This window comes from Crocodylus porosus, unplaced genomic scaffold, assembly GCF_001723895.1.
Source record: "Crocodylus porosus isolate Cpor-Errol unplaced genomic scaffold, CroPor_comp1, whole genome shotgun sequence".
NCBI lineage: Eukaryota > Metazoa > Chordata > Crocodylia > Crocodylidae > Crocodylus > Crocodylus porosus.
Genome location: NW_017728909.1, coordinates 24729413 through 24742822, shown reverse-complemented (window position 1 = coordinate 24742822; position 13410 = coordinate 24729413). Strand labels below are relative to the sequence as shown.

The following is a 13410-nucleotide window of genomic DNA, read 5'->3' as shown; positions in this document are numbered from 1 at the left end:
TTTTTTTTTTTTTTTCCTAAATCTGCTATTGATAATGCATTTTTAATAATATTTCTAACACAAGGAAGCCTAAGACAAGCGCTGACTTAGTTTGTAAGCACCAACCTGACAACTAACAGGCCCCGGGATTGTGCGCCATGTACATTGCTGTGAATAAAGAGCTGACTTTGAACTGGGATTATGGGGAAAACCCTTTCTGGATCCTCTCCATCACCAGGGACTCTCCAGAAGAAGTCTGGGCTTGACACATTGCTCAGTTTCTGAGTGCCAACCTGCCACCCACCCCTCAATGCCTGCATGCTAAGTACATTGTGCCAAATGAAGATCTTATTTTGGGCTGGGATTATGGGGCAAAGCCCCCTTTGGGTCACCTCAAACCACATATCTCCCTAACTGGGGGATCTTCTGAATAACTGGGCAGGATGGCGTGCAGCCTGAAGCTTGGTTTTCACATGCCAGCCCACTGAGAGCTACCCAGGGTTACATGCTATGTAAGCAGCACCAAATAAGGAGCTGAGGGTTTCCAGACAAAATCCCTTTCTGGTCACCCCAGACCTCACCTCTCCACCACTGGGGCACTCCCCTGAAGAAGCCTTTTCAGGCTGCATTTGATCCTTGGGTTTTTCCACCAGAGATTTCTATATGCAACATTAAGTAAATTGGTAGTATCAGAGTTATGTTGAAGCTGTGATGACATTAAGTAAATTGAAATAAAACTATATGCACATCTAGCTCTATATCAAATTACCAAACCATGCCTTCTCAAATACCAGGCGGTGGCTTTTCAGAGATGGTAGTACCCTGTTCCCTTGCCCCCAAAATCCTTGTCTTGTATCCTGTATTTAGGTCTCTTGTATTTAAGTAGATGGAATATTGCTAGTTAAAACTGTCACCAGTCCTGATTAATTCAACAGGGAACATCAGACGTTCACACATTTATCAGAGTTTGCCAAAACAAAGGTTTTCTCATTGCAGTTCCAAAGTAGCTGGGGCAAGGTGCAGTACTGGCACCCATTTTGTATGTTTCCATAAGCTTGGCGAGACCGAGTCAACATTGCTATGATGGAATTTGAGAATTAAAAAAGAAAGCATGTGGAGACGCATCTGCCACTGAAGAGTTCCCTAAAGCTCTTAGGGAGTACAGCGTACCAAACCATGTTGTTGCTGTACAAATGTCTTAGAAACATTAAGGATGTTACCAAGGGCACACAGCTCATGAAATGCATATCGAAGCCTCACTCTCAGGACTGAAGGACATTGTAGTGGTATTAATTAAGGTCAGGTTCACCCGCTACTGTAACTTAGAATAGGCTGAACGACCTGTGACTGTTATTGCTGGGTGGCTATTAAATTACCTGGCAACTTCTAGGGTGCCAATAGCTTTGTGCAGAAGAGCATCTTAGAGGCAGGTACTAGTCTTACCCCAGTGGAGGAAATGCAGCCAAAAAACTGTACAACTGAAGTCCACTCCTTGATCAGGTAGGCTGGGCTCTTTAGTCCTGGTCAGCAGCTAGCCTAACCCTGGCCAATGAACAAATGGATGCTTTCCTTTACTGTGGCAGCTTCTGCAGCCAACCTGGTCCCAACATACTGGCATTTGCCTTTTCTTAGATTAAATGAGCCCACCTGAGAGGGGGACACTGGTGTGTGGGCAGCTGTGTCTCCATATACACTGCTCAGGATTTTGTGCCCTGTCCTGAAAAACATTTATTTTAGCGTGATCTGAAAAGGATCGTGCTGGATAATCCCAACCCAAATCCAATCGCTTATTCAGGTCTACGTACCTGGCAGGGGACATCAGTTGGCAGTCTGGCATGTGAAAACTAAGCTTTAGGTCAGGCAGTACCCAGGCCAGACTTTAGGAGAGTCTCCCACAGGTGAAATTAGCTTTGGGGAAACCCAAATATATGTTTACCCCATATTCCTGGCCCAAAATTAGTTTGTATGGCTCAGTATACCTACCTTATCAGTTGGCACTCAAGACATGCTTCAGGTCAGGCAGGGAGGGGGCTGTCCAGACTTCTTTGAGGGAGTCCACCAGTGGCAGGGATTTCTGGTTTGGGGTGACCCAAAAAGGATTTTGCCTAGTAATACCAGCCCAAACTCAGCTCCTTTTTTGGAGCTAGGTACCTAGTACAGGCCAGGGTAGAGGAATGTCAGTTATCAGCCTGGCATTTGCAAACAGCTTTGGATTAGGCAGATCCTGCCTAGGCTTCTTTAGGAAGAGGCCCTTGACACCAGACACATGGTTTGGGGTGATCCAAAAAGGATTTCCATCAGTAATCCCAGCCCAAAGCTATCTTCTCACTGAGGCCCAGGGGCCTGTGAGTTAACAGCCTGGCACTTACAAACCAAACCTCAGGTTGACCAGGGCCCTTCTTAGTCTTCTTTAAGATAATCCCCCAATGACAGAAATGTGTTCTTTAGTGACCTGAAAAGAAATTTTCAACTGCAATTCCAGCCCAAACACAGCTAACTATCAACTGTGTCAATTTTAAATTAATGTAATGGGGGCCTTTATACATCATCTTAAGATACCTCCATAACATGAGGAAGTGGTGCGTTTCCAGGAGCACTAGGGGCCATGCAGGGCTTGCTCTTCTTACCTCTGAGCAGATATAGTAGAGATCATATAGGGGTTATCATTACAGGGGTAAAATATTGTGACCAAGATATCATAGTCCACCCAATTTTCTAAGGGCTGAGAGACATGACTGAAAAGAATTAAGAAAGCCTCTATATGAAAAGCAAATTCAATCTTCAAGAAAAAATGGACATTACTTCCTTGGTCTGGTGCAGCAGAAATCTGACTGTGACTTGTGACTAATGGAAAAGTGCTAGAAAGCTTTTATTGCTGTATTTATCCCTCCCCAGCCCCAGGAAGCAGGTCAGATTGTTCTTAAAATGATTCCTATGTAAGAGGCATGGCGTGAAAAAAGCTATTTAAATCAAAGAGAAATGAAAACAACAACAAAAAAATGTATTTAAAATGAGTCCCACAGGTATATACAACCTGCCTCAGATCACAACTCCACATCTGATTTTTTTTTTTCCATTTACTCAAAATTGATGGCACATAGGCACTGACTTAAAAAGATATTTACATTAGTATATGCAAGACAGCTATAAAATATAGCTAAACACAAGTATACAAGGCTGAGAGGTGATCTAATTTAAATCTGTAACTGTTATGCTCCCACTCCGGAAAGCTTTCTTTGCTTCTTCCTTTGACGTTGAAATTGTTTCTTTCTCTTCTTTAAATTGACTTTTGGCTCTGGTTTAACCAACTCTATCTCCAAGGGCTTTTCTCCAGCTGGTGTTTCAAAGACAGTCTCAGTAGGATCTTCTGGAATAAGTGTCTTGTCTTCTTTATTCTTGATCTTTTGAAGTTCTTTCATTTGATGTTTTTCTTTAAATTTAGCAGCTATAGACAATCTTATCATCTGCCGATGCTATAACAATTAAGGAAAATAAATGCAGGTGTGGCAAAAAGCAAGGCGATGGAAAAAATTCACACTAACATTTGGAATTTACACCAAACATTTTATAATGTAAATGCAGACAGAAGAACGTCCAAATTTAGAAAAAGGGACCCAAAGATTACTTACTGTTCAGTGGCCAAATTTCTCAATCTACTCTCACCTTCTCATTGATATTAAACAACTCAGTGTTACTAATTTATAACCACTCACTTGATATACTAGTAATTATTTCTGCTGCATCACCTCAAAAATGTTCCTACCCTGTAAACACAGTGGTCCACTCATGCAAACAGCTTGCAGATCAGGGCTGGAATAGCTCGTTAAATTCAACCACAGGCAAAGACAAATCAGCTCACCATGTTTGGAGACTGGTAATGGGGGTTTTCATACAGAGTTGGCCCTCCAAAGCTGCCCTGGAAAATCTTAATAAGATTTAAGACGAAGCGAGGTCCAATTTCTATAAGGGAGGCATCTTCTTCTACAATCTGTAATGAAAATGCAAAGACAATCAGCCATCTTTGACTGCCCTGTGTTGAACTTCTCAATCAAGAGTAACATGTATAGGTATATGTAAAAAGTCACAATAGTGTCTGAACCCGATATTTAACAGAACCAATTTTTTTTTTTAAGGTTAGGCCTGTTCAACTATGATGATGCATAACAATTACTTATATACAAAAGGCACCTTTACACGCCAAACTGCAGCAGAATTACTAGTGGCCGCTTGGAAAAAGAGTCTAATTTATGTGCTCTGATCCACAAACATTAATATACAAGCATGAGCTTGGGCTTTAACTACTAGTATACAGCAGTTTTAGAAAGCAAACTAAGTGAGAGAATGAGGAGTTAAGTAAAGGAGAAGGGGGTACCTTCCATTTACCGTCATATTCAGTTTAATAACAAATTATCTCAAGCCTACAGCTACAAAATAAGTCTGTTTTATAGAAACTAGAGCTGAAAGCTCATCTACAATGAAAAAGCATTTTTAATCCACTATAAAAATACTCTTATGATACTCACTTGAGCATTGAATATAAACCCATCCTGGTAATTTAGTTTAGCCTTTCAATTCATATGAAATCACTGAATGTTTCTGAAGTCATGAGGTTAGTGCAATTTAAAGAATTAAGGGAGACAACTAACCTGATAGTTCCGGAACCAGATCCTGTTGTCTGTGATGGAAAATGTGAATACATGATCTATAAAAGGTTGGCTTTTGGGATGATACTGTGGTGTACTAAAGATCTGTAAAAAAGAGACAAAAAAAGCTGAAGTTATCAAGATGCCAAATTATTAAGTTTAGATTTAAGATAAACACAAAGATAACGTTGCATGTTCTCAACCTTATAGGCTTAAATATACGATAGTTAAAGCACAAATAGCCCCAGTGACATCGTGAAAATAAGTCTTTGTGGCACTGTAGCCCAAGTAAAAATATACTAGTGTAATCTTCAGTGTTTAAAAAAACTGAAATGTTAGTAGAAAGATGGTTTGTAAGGAGCAAGAAATATCTAGTACCAACCTGAATAAACAACTCTTTTAACAAAGCATAGTGTGGTTCCTGATCAAATGCCTGTAAGAGGAAACATACAGTTTTACACACAAAAACAAAACAAAAAGCAGCAGTGGTACAGAGAACAAGGAAAAAAAAAAAAAAAAAAAAAGTCAAGCAAATCTGAAACATTATACTTGCCTGATCAAAAGACAAAAGAGGCCGTGAACCTCTCAAACAGTTTCCAGTCATCTTCAGCTCTGCGAGTGTGTGAACTACAATGATTTGGAATAGGTTAAGCGTTCAGTAAAAAAAGATTGGGGGGGGAGGGGGGAACCTACACAAAAGCAATAGCCTGAAACCTTGACTTACTATTCTGCACCAAGAATTTGGCTGATGGTCCTTGGGGTGTATTTGAAAGCCTGTAAAAAAGAAAAGTCAGCTAATAGCACTGTAGCAAGAAACGCGCTTCATAATTGCATACTACTTCTCATTCAACAATTTATCTAAATGATTTTAAGTGTTTTGAAACTGCCAGTCAGCTCATTTTAGATAATTTTCTTCACAATTGCAAGAGCTGTGGTCAGTAGACCTTAAAATGATGAGACTTAACAGAAAGCATTTGAAGTACATTTGCTTTTTAAAATGATAAATAAACCTAAAACTATAGGCTCTGTTCCCATATAATATTAAAGATCCTGACAGCTATGGGAAGTGGAGCTTAAAATTCTACGGACATCCAGTAAGGTAAACTGGAAATTCTTTGGCAGCTTCAGATAAATTAAAAATTATATCTACTTTTAAAATCAGTACAGGCATACCTCGTTTTATTGTGCTTTGCAGATATTGCGTTTTTTTACAGATTGAAGGTTTGTGGCAACCCTGTGTCAAGCAAGTCAATTGGCGCCAGTTTTTTCTACATCTTTGAATTTCACTATTACTTTAATCAGAACTCTAGTTAAAACATGAGCTATGGAAACAATACCAAGATATTTAATAAAGTATAATGTACTCTCTTACCACATATAAAGATCCTGTTTCTTTTTGGCTTCAAAAAAGATACACTTGTTGCAGTTTTTTATTTCACAAACCTGTACGAATACACGTGACAAATCAACTCTTAGTAATGCTCTGAAGACCTTTTCACAAACCTTCCAAATTAGTCCCTAAAATAATTTTCCTGAATAAACAGGTACAAATCTGAAGATCCTACAATACTTATTAATACCTAGAGCTGCAGAACAGTTCATTTAAATTAGAAGCCTCTTCAAAAGGCTTTTGGAGCTTGCCTTGCCAGAAAAGCATTAAATACAATGCATTTCCAAGCAGTCTCATGGATTGTGTGCAGATGGGGCATTGCAAAGGGGCCACAACATACAGGTTCTAGTGGCTTTGCCAGTGGCCCACTGTCGCAGATTTAGATCAGTTAGTCAACCTATTTGTTACTTACTTTCCACAACTTTAAACTGCAAGAAAACCTTTTGTAAGGCATTTTTCATGGTTGGGTCATGGAGTGACAGAACAAAATGGTTCTAGCCTATACAGGTTCCTGTTTTTAAAATGAAGTCTTTTTTTTTTTTTAAATCAATAATCAGCTCGCAACTTCAAAATAACCTCATTTTAAAGATCATGAATGGCAATTTCCACCCAGGAAGGTACTTAACATAATTAAGCAACAAATCAGCAGAGGCAGCCACATAAAGCAACTACAAGATTACTAGCCTACCCTTCCTAACCAAAAGCTATTCCAGCACCCTGAAACAGAAGAGTTCAGTGTATGACCACCTTACATGCATCAGGATCAGTGTGGAGCAGCAGTTCACAGGCTCCTGCTCCCAGAAGTCTCCTTACCAAGAGCAAAGCCACAGACATGTTTCTGCAGTCTCTTGTCACTTTACCCTCTGATGCCACCAGTTTATCTTATCTGTAAAGAGACCCTAGACTGCTCTGATTACTCTGCAGTGTTTCTGTTAGTACATCTATTTGTACTGCAGGGTTAACCCAACTCCTTAACTATGTTCCATGCACTTTTTTTCCACCACCTGCTTCAGCCTTGTACAGACAATGCCATCTGTAAACAAACTTGAGTATTTTAGAAAGTTACGTACATGACATTGTCTATCTTATTTTTTGGCAACAGCAGCTCTGACAGCCACCTTTGTCACCCCTGTCCTCCCTTCAGCCCTTTTGTTACACTTATTATTCAAAGTATTTGTTGTCATGGCATACTTGGAATTCATAACAGAGCTCCATCTTATAAGCCTTCTTGGATAGCACTTCCGTTCGTTTCAGTGAGAGCTCTAAACATGAAGGACAGTCAGAAATGGGTCAGACTGGGTCAATGAGAGCTCTAAACATGAAGGACAGTCAGAATTATTTTACTTACTAGTCTTGGTTTTCAGAGTCAGAATTAAATAAGAATACCTCTATACAGGAGAATAACTATTTTTTCCCTAAATATTTATACTGCCTCTGAAAAAACCCAAACTAAACCAAATAGGGTGATCTGTATCTTCATGCAGTATAATACAGTTCTCTTTGAGTTCACCTATCTTCCCACTTGGTGCATATACCATATCTTGGTTTCGTCAGAAATTCAAGCTTTAGATGAATTACAAGATTACCTCATTAATTACAAACAGCTTGTCTTTACGGTCCATCTTAGTGTCTGGAAAACAACAATAAAAGTGCTGTTGAGTAGGCTTGTATGCTTTTTCATACTGCCAAGAGGCGCACATACTTCAAAGAAGCTGAAGTCATATTTCACCTAGTATAATTACAAGTTCGTATACTATGTATCTTCAGCAATTATGCCATCACTGGTTTATCAGTACTGGTTTTCACTGTTCCTTCACAACTATGCTTAGGCTCTCATTCTGAAACCCTCTGTTCTGCCAATGATTGGGACCCAGCTGTGTTCGAGCACATCAGGAAGGGCTCTACAGACTCTGCTGCAAGACTGCAGTGAGACAGGAAGGCAGCAGCCTGCAGTGCTAGAAGTGGATGACAATTTGCAGCAGTTCTTTCATGTATACCAGTAAAAAAACCCCAATTGTGCAAAATACTTTGAACGTTTGTAACTGCATGCAAGCAAGTAGCTTGACTAAAGCTGAGGAGATAACCAGAGACAAAGCAATAGGTGTGACTGCTTACCAAATGGAGGCATATGTGACTTTGCCAAAGACCATACTGTTTGTAAGCTCAAGGTTTGTTTGTTTGTTTTTTTTAAAGAGTAAATAAGGACACCACCATGCAGCCAGCTGTGAGGACTACTGTATTTTTGAGCATACAGCCCATGGGCTATACACATTTTTACAAACTTGATAGGTGGGTGCAGGCTATACAAAGGTGCAGGCTATGCAGAGTCTTTAGAACAACATAGCCCGCCCCCAGCTGCAGCTCCAGTTCTGGCTCCAGCAGCCGTGCTCAGCAGAGTGTGGCTAGTGGCGGGGAGCGGGGCTCTGCAGGGGAGGAGAGGAATGAGGATCTGTGAGTCCTGCTCCCCACTGCTGTCAGCCTCACTCTGCTGGGCACGGCCACTGGAGCCAGAGCTAGAGCCTGCAGCTGGGAACAGGCTTGCAGGCTCTGCAGGGGAGGGGAGGAGAGGGGAGGGATGAGGAGCTGTGGGCTCCGGCTCCAGCAGCTGTGCCCAGCAGGATTCAGCTGGCGGTGGTGAGCAGGGTTCACAGTTCCTCATCCCTCCCATCCCCTGCAGAACCCGCAAGTCCAGCAGAGCCCAGGGCGTGGGAAATACATGGGTGCAGGGAATACACGGCATATTTTACGAAAACACAATTTTCCACAGGTTATACATGGGTGCGGGCTATATGCATGAAAATATGGTACGTAGTGGTCAAAAGGCAGGAAGTTGGAGCTAAAAGGTACAAAACTAATCCGGAAAGTATGAGTAGAGTCAGACATGGATAACACCTCAACACTACCTGCTTTCGAGTGGGGCATCAATGTTCGCAGGTCTTGCATCAGATGTCTCGTCCTAAAGTTAATTCCTCGGGAAGAAAAAATAAGTACACGCTCTTTGTTTTTCCATTTTCCCTAGAAGAAACACAAAGCTCAGGTGAAAATGTGATGTTTCAACATTAAAAAAATTGTATTAAATCAGTCATTTTTAACTTATTAAAGCAATAATGCACTTCTATAAAAGCTTCCACTTAAAGATCTTTTTTGTGATAGGCTGCAGATTTATTATAAGCTTTTGCACAAATTTCCTGACCCATCCTACTGGACTATCTTACAGCCATCTGCCATGCTATACCTAGATACAGATGTTTTAAGATGTTCACAAAAAATTTCCCCAACAAGCATCCCTTTGGATATGCCCAATAAGAAAAAGCACAAAAAGGCCCGGAGCACTACACACAACATGTGCACATTTTGGAGCCAAAATCAACGTTGATCCAGAAGCAAGATGAGCTTTTCAACAGCTGCCCGAAAGAGGCCTTATGATCAAGTCACAAGCTCTCTTACGCAGCACTGGGTTTGCAAGAAAAACAGCTTGTTTTTTTGGATTATTTTTTCACACTGATCCATCAAGACTAGCTACGCTCTTAACACTGCACCTTGACTGCCATCTGGTCAGACACTTGGGAATCTGACAATCAGAAAGGACACGATGCCCACTGACACCGGGGGACTCAACTCCCAGGCCACATGCGGCCCCAGACATGCAGCTCGCGGGGGCTCCCCACAGGGACGCATGCCAGGCGGAGGTGGCCTGGGGGAAGCAGGGGGGCCCCGGGAGTCCCAGCAACGCCGGGCACAGCGCACAGCAGGCGGTGCGGGTCCCAGTCGCCGCGCGCAGAGCCGGGCGGGGCAGCATCCTACCTCGCCCCGCGCGGCACCACCGCCCCCGGGGTCAGGGAGAGAAGGCCCTCACCTGGGAGACCGGGCCCGGGACGCAGTGCTCCTCCCTGGCCGGGCCCAGCTTAGCTCCCTCGGCCGCGCCCCGCGCTTTCTTCCTCACTCCGGCCCGGCCCGCGGCCGCCCCACGCTTCCTCTTGGCCGCAGCCATCTTGCCTCCACCCCGCTTCCTCTCCACGCCAGAAGTTGGCGCTCTGCGCTGTACCGCTTCCCTTTCTATGGTTTGCCTCCGCTGTGGCCAGCGCTTTGTGACGCTAATATCCAGACTGGAGACGTCATATTACGATGGGCGTAAACCACTCCTACTCCAGCCGGCGGCCTTCTTTTACGACGGCCGTAAATCGATGTGTCTTTTATGATGGCCGTAAAGTATAGACTCAAGCCTTGTAGCCTTTTTTTTTACGACGGCCGTAAAGCGCTCCCCCCAGCCCGCTGCTGTGATGCCGCTGTTGCCGCCGGCCGGGGCCGGGGCCGAGGCGGAGGCGAGCGGGACGCACTACGTGTTGGCTGCCAGCCTGGATAAGGCGCGGCACCTGTCCACCATGTTGCGGGCCGTGCACTTCCGGGATGTCGCCACGTGCGCGGCCACTGCCAACGGCCTCAAGGTGACGGTGGAGAGCGCCAAGTGCCTGCAGGCCTCCGCCTTCATCCAGGTCACTGCCCGCGCCCCGGCCCCGGCCCGCGCGGTCGGGTCTTCGAGAGGAGATTAACTCCTGGGAAGCTTAGCATGAGCGTATTTGCTGAAAAAAGATCGTACCCCCCAAAATAGGCAAAAAAAGTGTTTGTAAACGGGTAGCTAAGTTGCTGGCGAGCAGGTGAAAGCTGGGTCATCAAATTGGAAATAGGCCATCATAAGACAGGGCTGATGGCAAACCAAAAGTCAATTCAGACTCCCCGGGAGGGACTTGAGTTCAATTCACTGCCTCAAAAATTGTCGTGTGTTTTGAACACGTTTACTATGATGGATTGTACCTTGTACACGGGTTGAAATTATCATATAAACGTGATATTTATTGTACACCTGGCAACACTGGGCAAAACATTTTCTATATTGAGCAATACTGGACTTGCATTCAGCTGTAGCAGAGAGGGGGTAGTTTTCCTACTGTATTTTGGCTTCAGTACATGCCATTAATTTTGAAGCAAGTCTTGTACAAGAAAGTACATAGCATGAAGTCACTGTGAGACATGGGAATAGGAGGCGTACTGGGGAGATAATAGACCAAAGAAAAGAATTGGCATATGTGACGTAAGGGCTGCCTGGAATAACAAAGGATGTACGGTCTGTCTGGGAGGAGTGGTGAGGGACTAAGCAAAACCATGGGAGTGAGCTGGTCAGTGGGACCCAAGCATCACTTCAAGCTGGGTGAGGGGAGGAGGGGGTTGAACAGTGTATCAGCCTGCCCATCCCTTGGTGCCAACACAGGATTTTTCACTATCGGTGTCTTCCCCTGTGCCTTGTCCTAAATGTCTTCCCTGTGGGACGTGATGCAATTGCTCTCCTGAGTCAATGTCATTCTTCAGAGCTGCAGTGGTGAAGACTGCAGATTCTCAGCCTTGTTTCTTTCCTTTTCCCTAATGCCATTGCAGTAAATGCCTCTTTTTCATCTTTACTAAAGTAACTCATGCTTATCTTCCCTCCCCCCCCATACACCTTAAAATATATTTTATGATAGTTTCTTACAGATGTCATTAATAGCTGGCATTTAATTTATTTCAGGAGTTCAAAGTACTCTGCATTCAGACATCATTCCTTTTAGGGAATCGTACTTCAAATCATGATTCCTGTGGTTAACTTGAGAGTACTCAGTTCAGTCCTCTTGACATAGAATCATAGAAAATTAGGCTTGGAAGGGAAGGGACCCACAGGAGGTCATCTAGTCCAACCCCCTGCTCGATGCAGGATCGTCCCAGCCAGGACTTTGTCAAGCTGGGCCTTAAAAACCTTCTATCACCTGTCTAGATAACCTGTTCCAGTGTTTCACCACCCTCCTAATGAGAGTTTTTCCTAATAGCCAACCTAAACTTCCTTTGCTGCAATTTGAGACCATTGCTCCTTGTTCTGTCATCTGCCACCACTGAGAACAGTCCAGCTCCATCTTCTTTGTAACCACCCTTCAGTTAGTTAAAGGATACTATCAAATCCCCTCTCAGACTCCTTTTCTCCAGACTAAATAAGACCAGTTCCCTCAGCCTCTCTTCATAAGTCATATCCCCCAACCCCCTCACCATTTGTGTTGCGCTCCACTGGACTCGCTCCAACTTGTCCATGTCCTTTCTATACTGGTGGGGGCCCAACACTGGATACAGTACTCCAGATGTGGCCACACCACTGCTGAACAGAGGGGAACAAACACTTCCCTTTATCTGCTGGCAATGCTTCTACTAACATAACTACCAGTATGCCGTTAGCCTTTTCAGCAACAAAGGCACACTACCTGCTCATATCCATCTTATTGTCCACTATAATCCCCAGGTCCTTTTCAGCAGAGCTGCTGCCCAGCCAGTCAGCCCCCAGCCTGTACTGGTGCATGGGATTGTTCTGTCCTAAGTGCAGTACTTTGCATTTATCCTTGTTGAACCTCATGAGATTTCTTTTGGCCCAATCCTCCAATTTGTCTAGGTCACTCTGAATCCTAGCCCTACCCGCTAACATATCTGCTGCTCCCCCCCCAGCGTGGTGTGATCCATGAACTTGCTGCACTCCATCCTATCTACCAGATCGTTAATGCAGCTTTTGAACAAAACTGGACCCAGGACTGACCCCTGGGGCCCTCTATTTGATACCAGCTGCCAACTAGACATTGAGCCATTGATTACTACCCACTGAGCCCAGCGATCTAGCCAGCTTTCTGTCCATCTTACAGTCCATTTATCCAACCCATACTTCCTCAGCTTGCTTGCAGGAATGCTGTGGGAGATGTTATCAAAAGCCTTGCTAAAGTCAAGGTATATCATGTCGACTGCACTCCCCACATCCACAGAGCCAGTTATCTCATCACAGAAGGTAATCATGTTAGTCAGACATGACTTGCTCTTGGTGAGGCCATGCTGACTGTTCCTGATCACATTCTTCTCCAAGTCCTTAGAAATTGATTGTTTGAGGACCTGCGCCATAACTTTTCTGGAGACTGAGGTGAGGCTGAATGGTCCGTAGTTCTCTGGGTCCTCCTCCCTTTCTTAAAGATGGGCACTATATTTGCCCTTTTCCAATTGTTTGGGACCTCACCTGATTGCCACAAGTTTCCTAAGATGATGGCCAGCACCTCTGCAATCACCTCAGCCAACTCCCTCAGCACTCTCAGGTACACTGCGTCTGGCCCCATGGACTTAGATATGTCCAGCTTTTCTAAATAGTCCCTAATCTGTTCTTTCATCACTGAGGGCTGCTCCCCTCCTCCCCAGACTGTGCTGCCCATAGGATCCCAGCAAGATAAGCATCCAATTTATTCTTGAAGGTGTTCAATGTAGGTGCTTAAACCACCTCTGATGGCAGGCTGTTCCAGACCTTGGGGGCTCGGACAGTAAAGAAATTCTTCCTTATGTCCAGCCTGAAAT

At 43.8% G+C, this 13410-nt stretch overlaps 3 protein-coding genes across 3 annotated transcripts in view; 1 reads left to right on the top strand and 2 right to left on the bottom strand.

Moving 5' to 3' along the window:
* DNAJC21 (DnaJ heat shock protein family (Hsp40) member C21) overlaps nt 1-139 on the bottom strand; it is a 28156-nt gene extending 28017 nt beyond the window's left edge. Inside the window, exon 1 of the mRNA XM_019531686.1 lies at nt 118-139. Coding sequence (XP_019387231.1) covers nt 118-139 — 22 coding nt within the window. The remainder of the gene's footprint in view (nt 1-117) is intronic.
* Nucleotides 140-2961: 2822 nt separating this feature from the next.
* On the bottom strand, nt 2962-10187 carry BRIX1 (BRX1, biogenesis of ribosomes). Its single transcript, XM_019531939.1, has 10 exons — nt 9869-10187; nt 8916-9027; nt 7599-7642; nt 5995-6065; nt 5347-5396; nt 5176-5249; nt 5005-5055; nt 4626-4727; nt 3839-3967; nt 2962-3452 (listed from the first exon to the last, which is right to left on the bottom strand). The coding sequence occupies exons 1-10, from the start codon at nt 10001-10003 to the stop codon at nt 3189-3191; spliced, it is 1032 nt and encodes a 343-aa protein (XP_019387484.1). The 5' UTR covers nt 10004-10187; the 3' UTR covers nt 2962-3188.
* A 79-nt stretch (nt 10188-10266) lies between these two features.
* RAD1 (RAD1 checkpoint DNA exonuclease) overlaps nt 10267-13410 on the top strand; it is a 9861-nt gene continuing 6717 nt past the window's right edge. The window contains exon 1 of the mRNA XM_019531938.1: nt 10267-10505. Within this exon, the coding sequence (XP_019387483.1) occupies nt 10293-10505 (213 nt within the window). The 5' untranslated portion in view covers nt 10267-10292. The remainder of the gene's footprint in view (nt 10506-13410) is intronic.